Source organism: Pelophylax lessonae, assembly GCF_965119305.1.
Source record: "Pelophylax lessonae genome assembly, chromosome: 5".
Classification (NCBI taxonomy): domain Eukaryota; kingdom Metazoa; phylum Chordata; class Amphibia; order Anura; family Ranidae; genus Pelophylax; species Pelophylax lessonae.
Window position 1 is genome coordinate 558910899 of NC_138772.1, and position 21319 is coordinate 558932217.

The 21319-nt window shown below is 45.1% G+C and overlaps 1 protein-coding gene and 1 long non-coding RNA gene across 2 annotated transcripts; both read right to left on the reverse strand.

Annotated features, from left to right (window-relative positions):
• Positions 1-6180: 6180 nt before the first annotated feature.
• On the reverse strand, positions 6181-7387 carry LOC309556221. The gene is made up of 2 exons (XR_014225307.1): positions 7018-7387; positions 6181-6973 (listed from the first exon to the last, which is right to left on the reverse strand). It is a non-coding gene; the product is annotated as an uncharacterized lncRNA (long non-coding RNA).
• Positions 7388-10516: 3129 nt separating this feature from the next.
• Positions 10517-21023, reverse strand: LOC309556211 (uncharacterized protein). Its single transcript, XM_082258613.1, has 3 exons — positions 20811-21023; positions 14441-14567; positions 10517-12835 (listed from the first exon to the last, which is right to left on the reverse strand). The coding sequence occupies exons 1-3, from the start codon at positions 20901-20903 to the stop codon at positions 11013-11015; spliced, it is 2043 nt and encodes a 680-aa protein (XP_082114739.1). The 5' UTR covers positions 20904-21023; the 3' UTR covers positions 10517-11012.
• Positions 21024-21319: the final 296 nt, after the last annotated feature.

Below are 21319 nucleotides of genomic sequence, written 5' to 3' on the forward strand. Positions count from 1 at the left end.
TGAATGCAGCCAACCTCCTTTGTTTAGAATGCAACTGCGCAAAACACTCAGCATGGGACCGGGAAGAGAGAGATCACTGTGGTAGCGGTGTTGTAGCGGAGACTACTTCAGTGATTTCCAGCTTCTAGAGGGATGCCACAGGTATCCCTACCTGGAACTCTTCTTTATTCATTCCCCAGATTACACCATCACGGCTCTAGGAAGCACATGGCATGGCCAGCACTGGTTGGCAGGGAGGAGCCTTGCTTTCTTAGTGAGGACAATGCATCTCACCATTATGGGGGTCAGACAGAACAGGAAGTGTGCAGAAGTTCCCCCAATGGGGACACAGGCTGCAACAAAATCACATTTTCTAGCAGGGTAAGGATGGTTTAGAACCTCTGTCAGGGATATTTTGCTGTGCCCCCCCCCCCCCCCCCTTCATGACGAAGATCATCCCTCACTTCCTGTTAAGGAGGCAAGTGTAAGACAGGAAGAGAGAGGAAAGATCTTCTCAACGTGGACACAAACCACATTAAAACCTTGATAAAAGTTATCACCTCTCATGTCTTCAGGGCCGAAACAAGGGGTGGGCAGGAGAAGCGGCTTCCCTGGGTACTGCAGTATCATGTGTGGTGGGGAGGCACCAAAAGAGATTGGGGGAGGGGATCTGTGATGAAAGGGGGGATTTGGGGGCGTCAGGGGGTAAGTATTGTTCAAGGAGGGAAAACTTGGGGGGGGGGGCTAAGAGTGGTGATTTAGAGGGATTTGTTTTGGGAGGGGGGGTAAGATTTGTTGGGGGGTTGGGGGAATTTGTGCTGGGGGAAGAGATTTGAAGTGGGGGGGGGGGGGGAGTTGTGTACTAGGAGGGGACCTTTAGGGCTAGAGGCTTTCTGCTAGGTGGTGTGAATTTTTTTTTTAGTTTGGGGGGGAGGTTTGTGCTGAGAGGAAAGATTTCAGCAGGGACGGGGGATTTATGCTTAGGAGGTAGGCATACAGATTCCTGCAAAGTGTTTTTGTGGGGGGAATTTGGCTAACACATAATGCTCATGCATCTTGGGGGGACGGGGGGGGGGCAGTATGGCATGTTTGCCCTGGGCTCTAGGTGACCTTGTCCCAGCACTGCCCGGCTTTATCCAGAACTGCTGGAGTTGGGGTGTCAGGAGAGTGCTGTTCAGTGGTAGCTGCCATCTTGGAAATGGAGTTCATGTCATGCCGTATATTGAATACCTCAATAGATGAGTGATGTCATGAAGATTGCATTCTAGATCTCCTGCCTCATGACTTAAACTGGACACCAGACTTCTGGATATGAGATCTGCTTCACCTGTCAAGGGGTTCTTCAGTCCACCTTGTGACCCAGACAACCCTGTGACCTCATTTTCTTCTACGGCACTGAAGTCATACAGCTTAGTCTAGTGGCCACCCCCCGCCTACCAACTGGCCAAGGACAAATAGGCAGCACACTGACACTCTACCCTCCAGGAATCATGTTGCCTGTGCTAGACTGACACTATTGGAAGCAACAGAACCTGAATTGGCCAGAGCGCTGACCCTCCCCCAGTGAGTGCTACCAAATGGACTAATTTGAAGTGAAAAAAAGAGTTTTAAACCATCCAAAAAAAAATGGAAAATATTAAATAAAACAAACCATGGGAACACAGCCACCATCACAATGTCCTCTAGAAGTCAATGTTATCACTAAATAAGAGATGCCACCATGAGTGGAGATACAACTTTCTCCATACGGAGGTCTTATGCCTCGTACACACGCAACGATTATCGGCCGACCGATCGGCCGACTTTTGTCCAGTGTTGTTGTGTTGGTTGAAATGTTGTCTAGACTGCACACTAATTTTCTCAGCCAACAAAAATCTACTTCAGAAGTGATGTCATGTGCTGGTTTACTTTCCGTGTGTTTTTTCTTCTCTGAGCATGCCCAGTCTTGCTCATCATATTTTTGTCTCCCGAAATCTGTACTGACTGACGAAAAATCGGCCGTTGTGTTGACGGCCAACAAAAATTTTATAGCCTGCACACCAGATTTTATTCGGCCAAAAAGTCGGTTGGCCGCAAAATTCACGGCCAACTATCGATGCGTGTGTACGAGGCATTACTCAGCAGTGGTCAATTGTCGGTTCAATTTAAATAAAATGAATTATATTTTCTTTTAAAGTGCGCACATGGGATATACAGTTATTTAGGGTACTCTGCCATGCAAAGAAGACATCAAAAATACCAGACACATTAATCAGATCCCAGATTTTACCTCCCACTTACAAGAGTCTGTAAACTACCTCATACACTATGTGGCCAAAAGTCTGTGAACGTCCCTACAAATGATGGAGCTCGGGTGTCTCCAGGGAAGGGTCCCGGTAATCCTCCATCATACAAAGACATTGTAGACAATTGGGCTCCTCCAGCCTTGCGGTAACAGTTTAGTGAAGACCCTTTTCTGTTCCACCATGACTGTGCCCCTGTCTGCAAAGCCAACTCCATAAAGACAGTTTGGTGTGGAGGAACTCAAGAGTCCTGACATCAACCCTACTGATCACCTTTGGGATGAGTTGGAGATGGGGAGCCAGGTCTTCTCATCCAATATCAGTACCTGACTAAAGTCCAACAAGCTCATAATAGTGTGATGGTCAGGGGTCAAGGCTTTTAGATGGCCTGCACAAAGCCCTGACCTCAACCCTACTGACCACCTTTGGGATTAGTTGGAGATGGGGAGCCAGGTCTTCTCATCCAATATCAGTACCTGACTAAAGGACCCAGGGGTCAAGGCTTTTAGATGGCCTGCACAAAGCCCTGACCTCAACCCTTCTGAAAACCTTTGGGATGGATTGGAACACCGATTGTGAGCCAGGCCTTCTCATCAAACATCAGTACCTGACCCCAAGAATGGGACAAATTCCCACAGACACCCTCTGAAATCTTGTGGAAAGTGTTCCCAGAAGAGTAGAGGATGTTATAGCCAGAAAGGGGGCAACTCCATATTCATGGCCATGGTTTTGGAATGGGGGAAAACTTCATATTATTGGTCATGGTTTTGAAATGGGGGGGGGGGGGCGACTCCATATTAATGGCCATCTTTTTTAAATGGGGGGGACTACTCCATATCCTTCATATTATTGGCCATGGTTTTGGATTGGGGAGCAACTCCATATTAATGGACATGGTTTTGGAATGGGGGAGGGGGAAACTTCATATTAATGTCCATGGTTTTGGAATGGGGGGACAACTCCAAATCAATGGCCATGGTTTTAGAATGGGGGGGGGACAACTTCATATTAATGGCCATGATTTTGGAATGGGGGGACAACTCCAAATCAATGGCCATGGTTTTAGAATGGGGGGGGGGACAACTTCATATTAATGGCCATGGTTTTGGGATTGGTGAGCAACTTCATATTAACGGCCATGGTTTTAGAATTGGGGGTAACTCCATATTAATGGCCATTGTTTTTGACTAGGAAGGTGGGGGGGGGGCATATTAATGGTAATGATTTCAGAATAGAACTGTATGTCCACAAGTTCAGACTAGTGGCAACAGTTTGGGAGTTTGGGGAAGACCCTTTTCTGTTCCAGCATGACTCTGCCCTGTGAACAAAGCCAACTCTTTAAAGACATGGTTTGACCAGTTTGGTGTCCTGCACAGAGCCCTGACCTCATCCCTACTGAACATCTTTGGGATAAATTGGAAAACCAATTGTAAGCCAGGTCTTCTCAATAAATGTTCGTATCTGACCTCACAAATTGGCACAGACACCCTCCAAAATCTTATGGAAGGCCTTCCTAAAGGAGCTCAGAATGTTATAGTTATATGTATAGTTACAGTGGGGATCGAAAGTTTGGGCACCCCAGGTAAAAATGTGTATTAATGTGCATAAAGAAGCCAAGGAAAGTTGGAAAAATCTCCAAAATGCTTCAAATTACAGATTAGACATTCTTATAATATGTCAACAAAAGTTAGATTTTATTTCCATCATTGACACTTTCAGAATTACAGAAAACAAAAAAATGGCATCTGCAAAAGTTTGGGCACCCGCCAGAATTTATAGCATGCACTGCCCCCTTTGCAAGGCTGAGACCTGCCAGTGTCATGGATTGTTCTCAATCATCATCTGGGAAGACCAGGTGATGTCAATCTCAAAGGTTTTAAATGCCCAGACTCATCTGACCTTGCCCCAACAATCAGCACCATAGGATCTTCTAAGCAGTTGTCTAGAAAACTGAAACTGAAAATAGTTGATGCTCACAAAGCTGGAGAAGGCTATAAGAAAATAGCAAAGCGTTTTCAGATGTCAATATCCTCTGTTCAGAATGTAAGTCATCAGGAACAGTGGAAGTTAAAGCAAGATCTGGAAGACCAAGAAAAATATCAGACAGAACAGCTGGCAGGATTGTGAGAAAAACAATTCAAAACCCGCATTTGACTGCACGATCCCTCCAGAAAGATCTGGCAGACACTGGAGTTGTGGTACACAATTCCACTATAAAGAGATACTTGTACAAATATGGTCTTCATGGAAGAGACATCAGATGAAAACCTCTTCTACGTCCTCACCACAAAAATCAGCGTTTGAACTTTGCAAATGAACATATAGACAAGCCTGATGCATTTTGGAAACAAGTTCTAGGGACCGATGAGGTTAAAATTGAACTTTTTGGCCGGAATGAGCAAAGCTACGTTTGGAGAAGAAGGGGCACAGAATTTAATGAAAAGAACCTCTGTCCAACTGTTAAGCATGGGGGTGGATCAATCATGCTTTTGGGTTGTATTGCAGCCAGTGGCACAGGGAACATCTCACGAGTAGAAGGAAAAATGGATTCAATAAAATTTCAGCAAATTTTGGATGGTAACTTGATGCCATCTGTGAAAAAGCTGAAGTTAAAGAGAGGATGGCTTCTACAAATGGATAATGATCCTAAACACACCTCGAAATCCACGGGGGATTACATCAAGAGGCGTAAACTGAAGGTTTTGCCATGGCCTTCACACTCTCCTGACCTCAACATAATTGAAAATCTATGGATAGACCTTAAAAAAGCAGTGCGTGACAGACAGCCCAGAAATCTCAAAGAACTGGAAGACTTTTGTAAGGAAGAATGGGCAAAGATACCTCAAACAAGAATTGAAAGACTCTTGGCTGGCTACAAAAAGCGTTTACAAGCTGTGACACTTGCCTCTTGATGTAATCTCCCGTGGATTTCGAGGTGTGTTTAGGATCATTATCCATTTGTAGAAGCCATCCTCTCTTTAACTTCAGCTTTTTCACAGATGGCATCAAGTTACCATCCAAAATTTGCTGAAATTTTATTGAATCCATTTTTCCTTCTACTCGGGAGATGTTCCCTGTGCCACTGGCTGCAATACAACCCCAAAGCTGATTGATCCACCCCCATGCTTAACAGTTGGACAGAGGTTCTTTTCATTCAATTCTGTGCCCCTTCTTCTCCAAATGTACCTTTGCTCATTCCGGCCAAAAAGTTCAATTTTAACCTCATCGGTCCACAGAACTTGTTTCCAAAAATGCATCAGGCTTGTCTATATGTTCATTTGCAAAGTTCAGTACAAGATATTAACTCTGCAGGGTGCCCAAACTTTTGCAGATGCAATTTTTTTGTTTTCTGTTATTTTGAAAGTGTCAATGATAGAAATAAAATCTAACTTTTGTTGACATGTTATAAGAATGTCTAATCTGTAATTCGATGCCTTTTGGAGATTTTTCCATTTTTCCTTGGCTTCTTTATGCAAATTAATACAAATTTTTACCTGGGGGTGCCCACACTTTCGATCCCCACTGTATATGTTACAAAGGGAAGGCCAACTGCACAATAATGACCATGGTTTTCAGTTTGGGATGTCCAACAAGCTCATATAGGTCCGATGGTCAGATGTCCACAAACTTTTAGCCGTATAGTATACCTCCAAGCCAGAACATCGCCAAATTCTAAATTTTACAAAAACTTAACTTGACTTCAGGGCATCCCCGACCCCTCATAAGAGTCAAAGCTGACTAAATATTCTGGATCAGACTTTTGGCTCAGACAGTTCTCCCCATACTGAGGGTTTCCAAGCCAAAAGATCGCACAGTGCCGAGCCGGACACATACATGTTACAATGAGACACGGTCTATACAGTGCTGCCCATAGGGACAGAGAACAATTGTCTTACAGTTAGAAGTGCTGACTGCTGAATAGATAAAATAGAGAACTTTATTTTCTACATATAGACATCAGTCTACACATAGATCTCACACATTTAAATATAGAAGAACACTCTATTGTGCAAATAATAAATCGGCCCCTCTAGCACCAATCAGTGTTGACTGCCAAGACAGTGAGGGACCATGTGCTGCCCGGCAATGGTCATGTGACCCAAAGGGCAGTCCAATCACTATTTCCCAAGCTTGCTCACTTCATCCAAACAGATAATAAAGAGGAAAGTAGCATGAGCTGTCTGGGACACACATATCACATATTTTTCCAGACGCCCCCCCTCCTTTTTCATAGACCAGCTCACCACATCAACAATTAAGTGCTCAGAACGTCCGGTACAAATTATCCAATAGGATATCTCTCTGGGGAAAGAGGCAAGCCTTGAATATTTATTCCTGATGGATGATTTCACTAATAAAAGTACAATAAATGGTCTTCAGCCATCCAACACCTTCATAAAGAGGAATTTCAAGGGTCACCATCATCTCAGAAGAGCAAACTTTCACCTGTTTCTCAAAAAAACAATTTGTTGGCACCTCGGTGGAAGTCAGGGGAGGACTGGGCACGAAAGCAAAGCGGCATTTGCCCTCCAAGGCCAATACTGAGATGGGCTGGTTTGGAGGCCCTGAGTGGGAACTTCCTTAACATTTAGACCTTGATCAGAGTGGGACCCCCAGTCAATGACACATGCTGGGTGTTCTATAGCTAACTGTTCCCCATTTAGATCTGCAATCACATCATCAGCCCGAGGGAAATTTCCAGCACCGGTATTCTTTCTGGCTCTGAGATATCATTAGATCTAATGCCAAGAGCCACAAAGGAAAAAGATGCTGGAAGATAGCCAGTGGCGTCACTAGGGTTGGTGTTGCCTGGTGTGGTAAAACATGATCCACACCCCCTTAGTGACGCCACTGACTGCCCTGCAGGAGAGGACACCCTCTCTCCCTTACTGCTGCAGTGCCACTGCCAGTCTGCGCACCACCTCTCTCCTTACCAGACAGTGAAATGTACTCAGTCCCGATTCCTGGCGGGTTCCCCTAACCTTAGTTGGTTCCGGTGTCTGCAGGGCGGAAACCAGGAGGTGGGGCACTTGGAGGCGGAGCAGGGAAGAGGAAATTACATCTTCCTCCTCTGTTGGGGCCTGTACTTGCACTTGACTGGTTGCTAGGATGCTAGGGAGTCCTAGCAACCAGTATTTTAACAGCAATGGAAACTGGGCAGCGGCAGCGCCAGGAGGAAGTATTTGGGCAGCTGGGCTACATTAAGGTAGGGCTTGGAGCTGCGGCTCCAATAGCCCCTACGTTAATCTAGCCCTGATGGGAGTGACACCATTGTGGTCAGATATCACTTCCTACTTGATGGTGTCACCCCTCTGGCAGGTGTCATCCGGGTGCAGTTCGCACCACCACACCCCCATAGCGACGCCACTGAAGATAGCGGGTATTAGTCAGTCACATTCAACTGGACTTGTTCTGCAATGTTGAATTTAGGTGTTGAGTCTTCAAGGAACTAACAGATATGAAGGCTTCCTGACATGAACAATGATATTATGTAACTAAATTCCACACCTCCCACCTTGTTCTTTACCAAAAGCATCTACAAGTTCCATTGCGATTGGATTAAGATGCAGCTATAAATGCTGGGTATGCTCATTGATACCAAAGAAGTGGCTTGAGGAAACTACGAAACATCTTCAACATGAAGAAGTGGCTTGAGGAAGCTACGAGACATCTTCAACGTCACAGAACAAGTCCAGCTGAATGACCTGAATAAATGAGAATCTTCACAGACATAGATGCTGGAAGATCCGAAGGTTCTCAAGTTCTCAAGTCATTTATGGCACTTTTCCACTGCAAGTATCGGCTCGGCTCTACTCGGCCCGGTTTGCTTTTCCACTGCTGGTACCGCAGTGGAAACGGTTCAGTACGGTACGGTTTGCTTTTCCACTAAAGTAGTACTAAAGTTAAGTGGGTGGGATAACAATGGGGTGGGTGGGATTCTCTGACCAATCAGTGGCTAGTAGTGACTGCATGCAAAGGATTGTGGGATATGGTACCGGGTATGGTACCTCTTGGAACCACAGTCGAGGTGGTACTGTTTTTGAGAGCTGTACCGTTCGGTTCCATGCAGTGGAAAAGCGCCGCCGTACCGTACCGTACCGAACCGTTCCTACACCATACCATGCGGTAGCAGCAGTGGAAAAGCACAAAAGCGAGCCGAACCGTTCGGTTCCATGCAGTGGAAAAGCGCCATTAGGGACACCCAAATGTCAATGTGGCACCATGACCCACTTTGGACTTTTTTATTCCCAACTGATCTGTCCCTACCACAAAAGAGCCAGTTGGTTGTGTTTGCCCGGCAGCCCAAAAGGTTCCCAGTCCTCCCCTGGTGGAAGCCACCACACAAAGCCTGGTGCCATGACCCAAAAAAAAAAAAGGTTTGCTAAACACTTCCCCAAAAAAGTGACATCAGATGGCTTCAGTGCTTGGCTGCACACTTGTAAACAACACAAAGATGGACACAATGGGGTTCTACTAGTCACAGAGAGAGTCTGAGAGGTGGGTGATAGTAAGGGAAGTACATATTACGCTTAGTCCTAAAGAAAATAATGCGGTAGGACTGCACAGATCCCAGAGCTAGGCTTATAAAATATATATATATATATATATACGGGTGCTGGTGCCTGCTTGTTGAAGTCAATGAATGAAGATTTTCCTTGGCATCCTAAAGGTTCCTGCAGGCTCCTGATTTGTACATCCAACTTGTCCGTTCCTGCACAATGGGGAAGACAGCAGGACACAGCAGACTAGGCTTGTTGGATCTTCCACATGTCCCTCATATAATGAAGAAATAATGAAAAGCGAATTCTAACTTGTTGTGAGGATGACCACACGCGACCCACTGTTATCCCCCCAAGGGACATATTTCAGCACTTTTTGGGGCTGCGTAGGGGTTAGTCTCTGCCATACTATATTATCATCTAGAGCTCAGAAATTTTAAGAAGCCTCAGGTCCATGAAGAGGATCTGTAATATTATTGCCTTGTATGGTGGTCATGCAGACTTCCATAATGAGCCTTTCCCATTCACCTGCAGCCTGGGGGATCTCTATCATCCGGGGGGGTTGGGGTAATAAAAAGCCAAGTCTTCATAATACAAATGAAGGAAGAGTAAGACATGACTGACTTTACTGACTTTTATGCTTGGCACATTGCATTCCTTTTAAACACTTCGGTTACTGACTGCTGTGAATTGGTAGATTGCACTTGTTTTGCCTCTCTGACATATAAATGATGATATAAAGCAGTGGTCTCCAAACTGCGGCCCTTTGCTAGACCTTATGTGGCTCTCAGGTCGCTATTATTCCCAATGATGAAGCAATATTCCAACAGCGGTACATCATTTTCGCCACTGACACTGATGGTGAGGCACTATTCCTTCCACTAGTATCAATGATGAGGCACTATTGTTGCCACTGACACCAATGATGGGGCACTATTCCTCCCACTGACACCAATGATGGGGCACTATTCCTCCCCACTAGTATCAATGATGGGGCACTATTCCTCCCCACTAGTATCAATGATGGGGCACTATTCCTCCCGCTGACACCAATGATGGGACACTATTCCTCCCCACTAGTATCAATGATGAGGCTCTATTGCTCCCACTGACACCAATGATGGGGCACTTTTCCTCCCCACTAGTATCAATGATGAAGCACTATTGCTGCCAGCGACACCAATTATGGGACACTTTTCCTCCCACTGACACCAATGATGGGGCACTATTCCTCCCCACTGACACCAATGATGGGGCACTATTCCTCCCCACTGACACCAATGATGGGGCACTATTCCTCCCACTGATAGCAATGATAGGGCACTATTCCTCCCACTGACACCAATGATGGGGCACTATTCCTCCCACTGACACAAATGATGGGGCACTATTCCTCCCACTGATAGCAATGATAGGGCACTATTCCTCCCCACTGGGACCAATGATGGGGCACTATTCCTCCTACTAGTATCAATGATAGGGGACTGTTCCTCCCCACTGACACCAATAATGGGGCACTATTCCTTCCACTGGTACCACTGATAGGGTACCATTCCTCCTATTGACCAGCGGCCCAGAGGCCATGTTTAATCTCACTGATGCTGAGTCTGGGACATTTTATACCCTCACTGGCCACAATCCAGCCCCCGTAAAGTCTATAGGACAATAAACTGGCTCTCTGTTTGAAAAGTTTGGAGACCCCTGATATAAAGCATCAACAAGGCTAGTTAAGAGAATTATAATTTGAATGACAAGATTCTAACAGCGATGCTTTAACCTTCAATGGACAACACCTGCGGTGTTCTGCTACTCCAAAGAAGTGGTGGGCATCCAGCTCTACATTGGAGCCAACATCTCATCTTAAAGGCCACATATAGTGCAGTTTCTAAACTACCTAAGGGAATAGGGAAGAAAAATGTAACCAATAGTAACCATGGGACCTTCTTAGAAGTGCACTGGGTCCATCATAGAGTGGGCATTGACTTTTACTAACATGGGACACCTGGGAACCGCAAGGTTTACCCAACTGTGCCAAATTTGCCAGCAGTAATTCCCAGCAGTCTATACAATGCAGACACTGGTTGAACTCCCAGGTCCTCACCACACTCATCTCCTGGACCACCAGCTGAGCACCACTGCTCCACAGGGCTGCATCCTATAGTAACTGGTCTCCAAATCCACACCGGCCACAGAAGTTATAAAAGAGCAACACTTAAAAAAACTTAAAAAACAAAAGCCATTCATTTTGACCTTACAAGCCAATGCCATGGATCTTTTGGTGCGTGGTTAGATTCTGCTTGTGCCGAAAAGTTTTCCCACAGTCATTGCATTGGTAAGGTCTCTCCCCAGTATGGGTACGGAGATGTGCAATGAGGTGGTGCTTCTGGATGAAGCTTTTGCCACACTCAGAGCAGGTAAAGGGCCGTTCCCCAGTGTGGGTCTGCTGGTGGCACTTGAGGTACTCCCGCTTACGGAAGCTTTGCCCGCAGTCGTTGCACTTGTACGGTTTTTCCCCAGTGTGGGTGCGGCCGTGGATCTTCAGGTGCTCGCAGGTGCTGAAAGTTTTGCCACACTCGCTGCAGATGTAGGGGCGTTCTCCGGTGTGAGTTCTCTGGTGTCTCACCAAATGCTGCTTCTGGATGAAGCCCTTGCCGCAGTCGGCGCAGGTGAACGGTCGCTCCCCTGTGTGGATCTGCTGGTGCCTCTTTAGGCAGTCCCTTTTACGAAAGGTTTTCTGGCAAGACTCACACTTGAAGGGCCTCTCCCCAGTATGGGTGTGAAGGTGGAACTTCAAGTGCTTCAGGAAGCGGAACATTTTGCCGCACTCGCCGCACTCAAACGGCTTTTCTCCGGGGGCTGGCCGCTGGCTCTCGCTGTTCTCACTGTCTTCATCCCGGCACTGCCCCGTCTCCTCATCCTGAGCCTTTTTATGGTCTTTCAAGAGTTTCTGAGACTTAAAGGTCCTGCCGCAGTCTTCGCACTTGTTGGGCCGCTGGCCATTGTGGAGGCGGTTATGTCTCTTCAGGTGCTCGTACGTGGTAAAGCTTTTTCCGCACTCGCTGCAAATGTGTGGGCTGCCTCGGCAGTTGCCATTTGAAGGGTTAGAGTACGGTAACTCTTCTACAATGACCACAGTGAAAGGTCGTTCACTAGAATGGGTCTTCTGGTGGCGGATAAGGTGATGCTTCTGGATAAAGCCCTTGCCACATTCCTCACAGGAGAAAGGACGTTCGCCTGTGTGGATCTGCTGATGGCGCCTCAAGTGTTCTCGTTTTCTAAACCCTTTGCCGCAGTCCTCGCACTCATGTGGCTTTTCTCCACGGTGCAGCTTTTGGTGGAACTTCAGGTGCTTGAAGGTTCGGAAACTCTCATCACACTCGTTACAGCTGTAACTGGTCTCCCCAGAATGGCTCCTCTGGTGGGCCATGAGCGTCTGCTTGTGCCGAAAGCGTTTGCCGCACTCTTCGCACTTGTGGATGCGCTCGCCAGTGTGGGTCTGCTGGTGAACCTTCAGCACCCGGTGGGCTCGAAAACTCTTGCCGCAGTCTTCGCACTTGTAGGGGCGTTCCCCAGTGTGGATCCTCTGGTGGATCTTCAGCCGTTCGTTAGTGCTCAGGCTCTTCCCGCATTCCTCGCATTTGTAAGGTCGTTCCCCCGTGTGGGTCCGGAGGTGGGTGACCAAGTGCTGCTTCTGGATGAAGCTCTTCCCGCACTCTATGCAGTTGTAGGGGCGCTCCCCTGTGTGAGTCTGCTGGTGGCGCTTTAGGCTGTCCCGCTTTCGGAAGTTTTTCCCGCACTCTGTGCATCGGTAGGCTTTCTCCCCCTCATCCCTGGTAGGGTCGGCCTGGGCCATGCTGGGACTGAGGCTGTCCAAGTAGGATGAGGTGTGTTCAGAATTGACCTCTTCCTTGTTCCCCTGGGGCTGACCATTGGCAGACTGACTGCTACTGTTACCAACAATGCCAGGACAAGCGGAAGAGGGATCCAAGACGGGCAGTGCAGATGGGACAACATTGTCCAACTTCTCGTTGTATTTGGAAATAATCTTCTCTTTGTCATTCGCTGGTCCGTCCTCTATGATGGATGGAGAGAGACAGGGAGAGAGACAGGGAGAGAACAAAAATGAGAAACAGGACCAAAACCCATCACATGGAACTTACTAAACAATGCAAAGAAGAGGTCTTATTCTTGAATATAATTAGTACAGAAAAGACATGTGAAATTAATTTGGGTGCAATGATTTGGTTATTCAGGGATTCGGATGTATCCAAACCTCTGAATGAAATGGTAACGAATTTAGTTTTGTATATTAGTTTTCCAACGAATTCCACATTTTCAGACCAATTCTAATTCAGATTGACTGATTCGAATTGTGCGTGAAGAATAGTTGGTTGTTAGGCAGCAGGCCAGGAAGCTGGCCACCGCGTCATTAACAACCGATGACTCATCAGCTGTCAGCGGGCTTCCCCACTGAGAGCTCAAAAGAATGCCGGCAACACAAAAGTCAGAAAAAAAACGGGGGTTCCCTTCAAAAATCCACACCAGACCCTTACCGAAGCATGCAGCCTGGCAGGTCAGGAAGGGGGGGGGGGGGTAAGTGAGTGTCCCTCTCCTAAACCATACCAGGCCACCACATGCCCTCAACATGGGGGGGGGGGGGTGCTTTGGGGTGGAGTGCTCTGTTCCCATGTTGATGGGGACAAGGGCCTCTTCCTCACAACCCTGGCTTGTGGTTGTGGGGGTCTGCGGGCGGGGGGCTTACTGGAATCTGGAAGCCCCCCCTCCCCCCATGTGAATGAGTATGGAGTACATAGTACCCATACCCATTCACCAAAAAAAGTGTAAAAAGTGAGTAAATACACAACACGTGTTTTTGACAATTCCTTTATTACATTTTTTTTAAAAAAACTCCGGTCTTGTAAAAGGCTCCAGCCGTCTGACATTTCGTAAATGATTAAGGGGCGGAGTCACCAGATGACATTATTAGGTGACTCCGCTCCTTTTTTATGTCATTCATCCAGCATGCCCCGGTCGATAACATCACGAGAGGGAAGGGCAATCTGGTGACGTCGCTGGGTGGCCCCACCCCTTAGCTATTTAAGAACTGCCTATCGGCGGAGCAGGCAGGCGGCGGGAGCCAGCAAACAGACTGGAGGTTTTTGGACTGACAAAGCAGCATCGTGATTAATGATGGATCTACTTCAGGGGGACATTTTTTAAAATAAAATAATTGTCAAAAACTTGTGTTGTGCCTTTACTCACTTTTTTGGTGAATCCATACTCATTCACACAGGTGGGTGGGGGGGGGGGCAGGATCTGGGGATCCCCTGTTAAAGGGGCTTCCAGATTCTGATAAGCCCCCCTCCACAACCACCAGCCAGAGTTATGGGGAAGAGGCCCTCGTCCCCATCAACATTGGGACAAGGTGCTTTGGGTTGATGGAAGCAGAGCCCCCCCATGCCCTAGAGCACCCCCCATGTTGAGGGTATGTTGCCTGGAGTGGTTCAGGAAGGGGGGAGCCATGCTCTGCAAATCTGTAGAGAGGTCAGTGGTGGAATAATCTGCAGAATATATCAATTTGGATAAGTCATGAGGGGGATGGGATGGAACAATGTTCTGCAGAGGGGTCAGTGGTGGAATAATCTGTACAATATATGGACTTTTCCTTCTTAGAATTACCCAGAGATATTAGCGCCTCATAATTTTCTTTCATCATATCTTTGTAGAGTTCCTTCTGACATTCTTCCAGGTCCTTCCACTCGTCCTCCGAAAAGTAAGCTGCCACATCATCAAAGGTTACCGGAACCTGGAAGAACATGGAATGGGGTCATACGGTGCCGAGACCATACATGTCAGTTCATCTCCTGGACTTCACCCAGATCAGCGAGTGATCCAGGAAAGACCGAACATTGTCTTCCTACATGATATGGGGGTTCCAAATGTAGGTATAAAGGAGATGAAGACATACTGAGGGTATATGTGTAGGTATGTAGTAGCTGAAGAGGTATGGAGATTATACATGTAGGTATGTAGTAGCTGAAGAGGTATGGAGATTATACATGTAGGTATGTAGTAGATGAAGACGTATGGAGGTTCTACATGTAGGTATGTAGTAGATGAAGACGTATGGAGGTTCTACATGTAGGTATGTAGTAGATGAAGACGTATGGAGGTTCTACATGTAGGTATGTAGTAGATGAAGACGTATAAAGGTTCTACATGTAGGTATGTAGTAGATGAAGACGTATGGAGGTTATACATGTAGGTATGTAGTAGATGAAGACGTATGGCGGTTCTACATGTAGGTATGTAGTAGATGAAGACGTATGGAGGTTACACGTGTAGGTATGTAGTAGATGAAGACGTATGGAGGTTACACGTGTAGGTATGTAGTAGATGAAGACGTATGGCGGTTCTACATGTAGGTATGTAGTAGATGAAGACGTATGGAGGTTACACGTGTAGGTATGTAGTAGATGAAGAAGTATGGAGGTTCTACATGTAGGTATGTAGTAGATGAAGACATATGGAGGTTCTACATACAGGTATGTAATAGATGAAGACGTACGGAGGTTCTACATGTAGGTATGTAGTAGATGAAGACGTATGGAGGTTACACGTGTAGGTATGTAGTAGATGAAGACGTATGGCGGTTCTACATGTAGGTATGTAGTAGATGAAGACGTATGGAGGTTACACGTGTAGGTATGTAGTAGATGAAGAAGTATGGAGGTTCTACATGTAGCTATGTAGTAGATGAAGACATATGGAGGTTCTACATACAGGTATGTAATAGATGAAGACGTACGGAGGTTCTACATGTAGGTATGTAGTAGATGAAGACGTATGGAGATTCTACATGTAGGTATGTAGTAGATGAAGACGTATGGAGGTTCTACATGCAGGTATGTAGTAGATGAAGACGTATGGAGGTTCTACATGCAGGTATGTAGTAGATGAAGACGTATGGAGGTTCTACATGCAGGTATGTAGTAGATGAAGACATATGGAGGTTCTACATGTAGCTATGTAGTAGATGAAGACATATGGAGGTTCTCCATGTAGGTATGTAGTAGATGAAGAGGTATGGAGGTTCTACATGTAGGTATGTAGTAGATGAAGACGTATGGAGGTTCTACATGTAGGTATGTAGTAGATGAAGACGTATGGAGGTTACACGTGTAGGTATGTAGTAGATGAAGACGTATGGAGGTTCTACATGTAGGTATGTAGTAGATGAAGACATATGGAGGTTACACGTGTAGGTATGTAGTAGATGAAGACGTATGGAGGTTACACGTGTAGGTATGTAGTAGATGAAGACGTATGGAGAGTCTACATGTAGGTATGTAGTAGATGAAGACGTATGGAGGTTCTACACGTAGGTATAAAGTAGATGAAGAGGTATGGAGGTTCTACATGTAGCTTTATAGTAGACAAATACATATGGGAGGTTCTAGATGTGGGTATGTAGCATGTAGAAGAAGACGTATGGGGGTTCTAGATGTGGGTATGCAGCAGATGAAGATGTATGGAGGTTTTAACTGTAAATATGTAGTAGATGAAGAGGTATGGAAGTTCTTCATGTAGGTATGCAGCAGACGAAGACATATGGAAGTTATACATGTAGATATGTAGTAAATAAAGAGATATTGAGGTCATACATGTAGGTATGTAGTAGATAAAGAGGTACGGAGCTCATACATGTAGGTATGTATAAGATAAAGAGGTATAGAGGTCATACATGTAGGTATGTAGTAGATAAAGAGGTATAGAGGTCATACATGTAGGTATGTAGTAGATGAAAATGTATGTTGGTTATACATGTAGGTATGTAGTAGATGAAGAGTTGTGGAGATTATACATGTAGGTATTTAGTCAATTTTTGGTGGTTATACATGTAGGTTTGTAGTAAATCAAGCAGTATGGAGGTCATACATGTGGGTATTTAGTAGACGAAGAGGTATGAAGGTTATACAAGTAGGTATATAGAAGATAAAGACGCATGGAGGTTCTATATGTAGTGGATGTAGAGGTATGGAGGTTATACAGGTAGGTATGTAGTATGTTAAGACGTATGGAGGTTATATGCGTAGGTATGTAGTAAATGAAGACATATGAAGGTTATACAAGTAGGCACAGTGCCTTGCGAAAGTATTCGGCCCCCTTGAACTTTGCGACCTTTTGCCACATTTCAGGCTTCAAACATAAAGATATAAAACTGTAATTTTTTGTGAAGAATCAACAACAAGTGGGACACAATCATGAAGTGGAACGAAATTTATTGGATATTTCAAACTTTGTTCAATAAAAAAACTGAAAAATTGGGCGTGCAAAATTATTCAGCCCCTTTACTTTCAGTGCAGCAAACTCTCTCCAGAAGTTCAGTGAGGATCTCTGAATGATCCAATGTTGACCTAAATGACTAATGATGATAAATAGAATCCACCTGTGTGTAATCAAGTCTCTGTATAAATGCACCTGCACTGTGATAGTCTCAGAGGTCCGTTTAAAGCGCAGAGAGCATCATGAAGAACAAGGAACACACCAGGCAGGTCCGAGATACTGTTGTGGAGAAGTTTAAAGCCGGATTTGGATACAAAAAGATTTCCCAAGCTTTAAACATCCCAAGGAGCACTGTGCAAGCGATAATATTGAAATGGAAGGAGTATCAGACCACTGCAAATCTACGAAGACCTGGCCGTCCCTCTAAACTTTCAGCTCATACAAGGAGAAGACTGATCAGAGATGCAGCCAAGAGGCCCATGATCACTCTGGATGAACTGCAGAGATCTACAGCTGAGGTGGGAGACTCTGTCCATAGGACAACAATCAGTCGTATACTGCACAAATCTGCCCTTTATGGAAGAGTGGCAAGAAGAAAGCCATTTCTTAAAGATATCCATAAAAAGTGTTGTTTAAAGTTTGCCACAAGCCACCTGGGAGACACCAAACATGTGGAAGAAGGGGCTCTGCTCAGATGAAACCAAAATCAAACTTTTTGGCAACAATGCAAAACGTTATGTTTGGCGTAAAAGCAACACAGCTCATTACCCTGAACACACCATCCCCACTGTGAAACATGGTGGTGGCAGCATCATGGTTTGGGCCTGCTTTTCTTCAGCAGGGACAGGGAGGTTAAAATTGATGGGAAGATGGATGGAGCCAAATACAGGACCATTCTGGAAGAAAACCTGATGGAGTCTGCAAAAGACCTGAGACTGGGACGGAGATTTGTCTTCCAACAAGACAATGATCCAAAACATAAAGCAAAATCTACAATGGAATGGTTCACAAATAAACATATCCAGGTGTTAGAATGGCCAAGTCAAAGTCCAGACCTGAATCCAATCGAGAATCTGTGGAAAGAACTGAAAACTGCTGTTCACAAACGCTCTCCATCCAACCTCACCGAGCTCCAGCTGTTTTGCAAGGAGGAATGGGCAAAAATTTCAGTCTCTCGATGTGCAAAACTGATAGAGACATACCCCAAGCGACTTACAGCTGTAATCGCAGCAAAAGGTGGCGCTACAAAGTATTAACTTAAGGGGGCTGAATAATTTTGCACGCCCAATTTTTCAGTTTTTTATTTGTTAAAAAAGTTTGAAATATCCAATAAATTTCCTTCCACTTCATGATTGTGTCCCACTTGTTGTTGATTCTTCACAAAAAATTACAGTTTTATATCTTTATGTTTGAAGCCTGAAATGTGGCAATAGGTCGCAAAGTTCAAGGGGGCCGAATACTTTTGCAAGGCACTGTATGTAGTAGATAAAGAGGTATGGAGAATATACATGTAGGTATGTAGTAGATGGAGACATATGGAGGTTATACAGGTAGGTATATATTATATTTAGACGTGTGGAGGCTCTACATGTAGCTATGTAGTAGATGAAGACGTATGGAGGTTCTTCATTTAGGTATGTAGTAGATGAAGAGGTAAGTTGGTTAAACATGTAGGTATGTATTAGATGAGGACATATGGAAGTTTCTCCGTGTAGGTATGTAGTAGATGAAGACGTATGGAGGTTCGACATGTAGATATGTAGTAGATGTATGGAGGATATACAGGTAGGTATGTAGTAGAGGAAGACGTATGGAGGTTCTACATGAAGGTATTTAGTAGATGAAGACGTACAGAGGTCAAACATGTAGGTATGTAGTAGATGACGACATATGGAGATTCTACATGTAGGTATGTAGTAGATGAAGATGCATGAAGGTTCTACATGTAGGTATGTAGTAGATGAAGATGTATGAAGGTTCTAGATGTAGGTATGTAGTAGATGAAGACTTATAGAGGTTCTACATGTGGGTGTGCAGTAGATGAAGAAGTATGGAGGTTCTACATGCAGGTATGTAGTAGATGAAGACGTATGGAGGTTCTACATGTAGGTATGTAGTAGATGAAGACGTATGGAGGTTCTACATGCAGGTATGTAGTAGATGAAGACGTATGGAGGTTCTACATGTAGGTATGTAGTAGATGAAGACGTATGGAGGTTCTACATGCAGGTATGTAGTAGATGAAGACGTATGTAGGTCCTACATGTAGGTATGTAGTAGACGTATGGAGGTTCCACATGCAGGTATGTAGTAGAAGAAGACGTATGGAGGTTTTACATGTAGGTATGTAGTAGATGAAGATGTATGGAGGTTCTACATGTAGGTATGTAGTAGATGAAGACGTATGGAGGTTCTACATGTAGGTATGTAGTAGAAGAAGACGTATGGAGGTTCTACATGTAGGTATGTAGTAGAAAAAGACATATGGAGGTCCCACATGTAGGTATGTAGTAGATGAAGACGTATGGAGGTTCTACATGTAGGTATGTAGTAGATGAAGATGTATGGAGGTTCTACTTGTAGGTATGTAGTAGATGAAGATGTATGGAGGTTCTACTTGTAGGTATGTAGTAGACGTATGGAGGTTCCACATGCAGGTATGTAGTAGAAGAAGACGTATGGAGGTTTTACATGTAGGTATGTAGTAGAAGAAGACGTATGGAGGTTCTACATGTAGGTATGTAGTAGAAAAAGACATATGGAGGTCCCACATGTAGGTATGTAGTAGATGAAGACGCATGGAGGTTCTACATGTAGGTATGTAGTAGATGAAGACGTATAGAGGTTCATGTAGTAGATGATCACATATGGAGGGTATACATGTAGGTGTGTAGTAGAAGAAGACGTATGGAGGTCCTACATGTAGATATGTAGTAGATGAAGACGTATGGAGGTTTTACATGTAGGTATGTAGTAGATGAAGACGTATGGAGGTCCTACATGTAGGTATGTAGTAGAAGAAGACGTATGGAGGTTCTACATGTAGGTATGTGGTAGAAGAAGACGTATGGAGGTTCTACATGTAGGTATGTGGTAGAAGAAGACGTATGGAGGTTCTACATGTAGGTATGTAGTAGATGAAGACGTATAGAGGTTCATGTAGTAGATGATCACATATGGAGGGTATACATGTAGGTATGTAGTAGAGGAAGACGTATGGAGGTTTTACATGTAGGTATGTAGTAGATGATCACATATGTTGGATATACATGTAGGTATGTAGTAGATGAAGACGTATGGAGGTCATACATGTAGGTATGTAGTAGATGATCACATATGGAGGTTCTACATGTAGGTATGTAGCAGATGATCACATATAGAGGGTATACATGTAGGTATGTAGTAGATGATCACATATGTTGGATATACATGTAGGTATGTAGTAGATGATCACATATGTTGGATATACATGTATGTATGTAGTAGATGATCATATATGGAGGGTATACATGTAGGTATGTAGTAGATGATCACATATGTTGGATATACATGTAGGTATGTAGCAGATGATCACATATAGAGGGTATACATGTAGGTATGTAGTAGATGAAGACATATGGAGGTTCTACATGTAGTAGATGATCACATATGTTGGATATACATGTAGATGTGTAGTAGCTATATAAGTATATACTTCTCCCTGCAGATATACATTGGTCCCGTCACATATCATACATGTACAGGTTTGCCCGATGTCACCTACCTGTGCGGTGTCCCCCTCTGGCAGGGGTTTCTCCAGCTCCCTCCGGTTGGAGGAGAGACTCAGTCTGTCTCCAGCTGTCACTGAGCAGATCATCTGGGAGCCGTCTAGGGGCCCTCCGCCTGCCTAACACAGCCTGACCAGAGCCATGGATCCCTGCAGAGCCCCGGGCCCTAAGATCAGCCTGTGCTGGAGAGGAAGCAGGAAGTACCTCCCCCCCTCCGTCACATCCAGAGCTACAACACCCCCCCCCCCCCCTACAGCACTACTCCCTCCCCCGACACTACACGTCACTGACACACAGCTCTGTACAGAGACAACCTGCTCAGCCAGTCAGGGACAAACCCTATTAAAGTCTATAGGGGGGGGGGGGGGGTTGCATTTAGAATTTTAAATCTGGTCAATCCTAAACAAGTGGCATGGGGGGGGGGGGCTGGGCACTGCCAGGGGGGACGCGTACCAATCCAAGAAAAAAAAAGCGGGGGGGGGGAGGGTCATTCCTGCGACTTCGA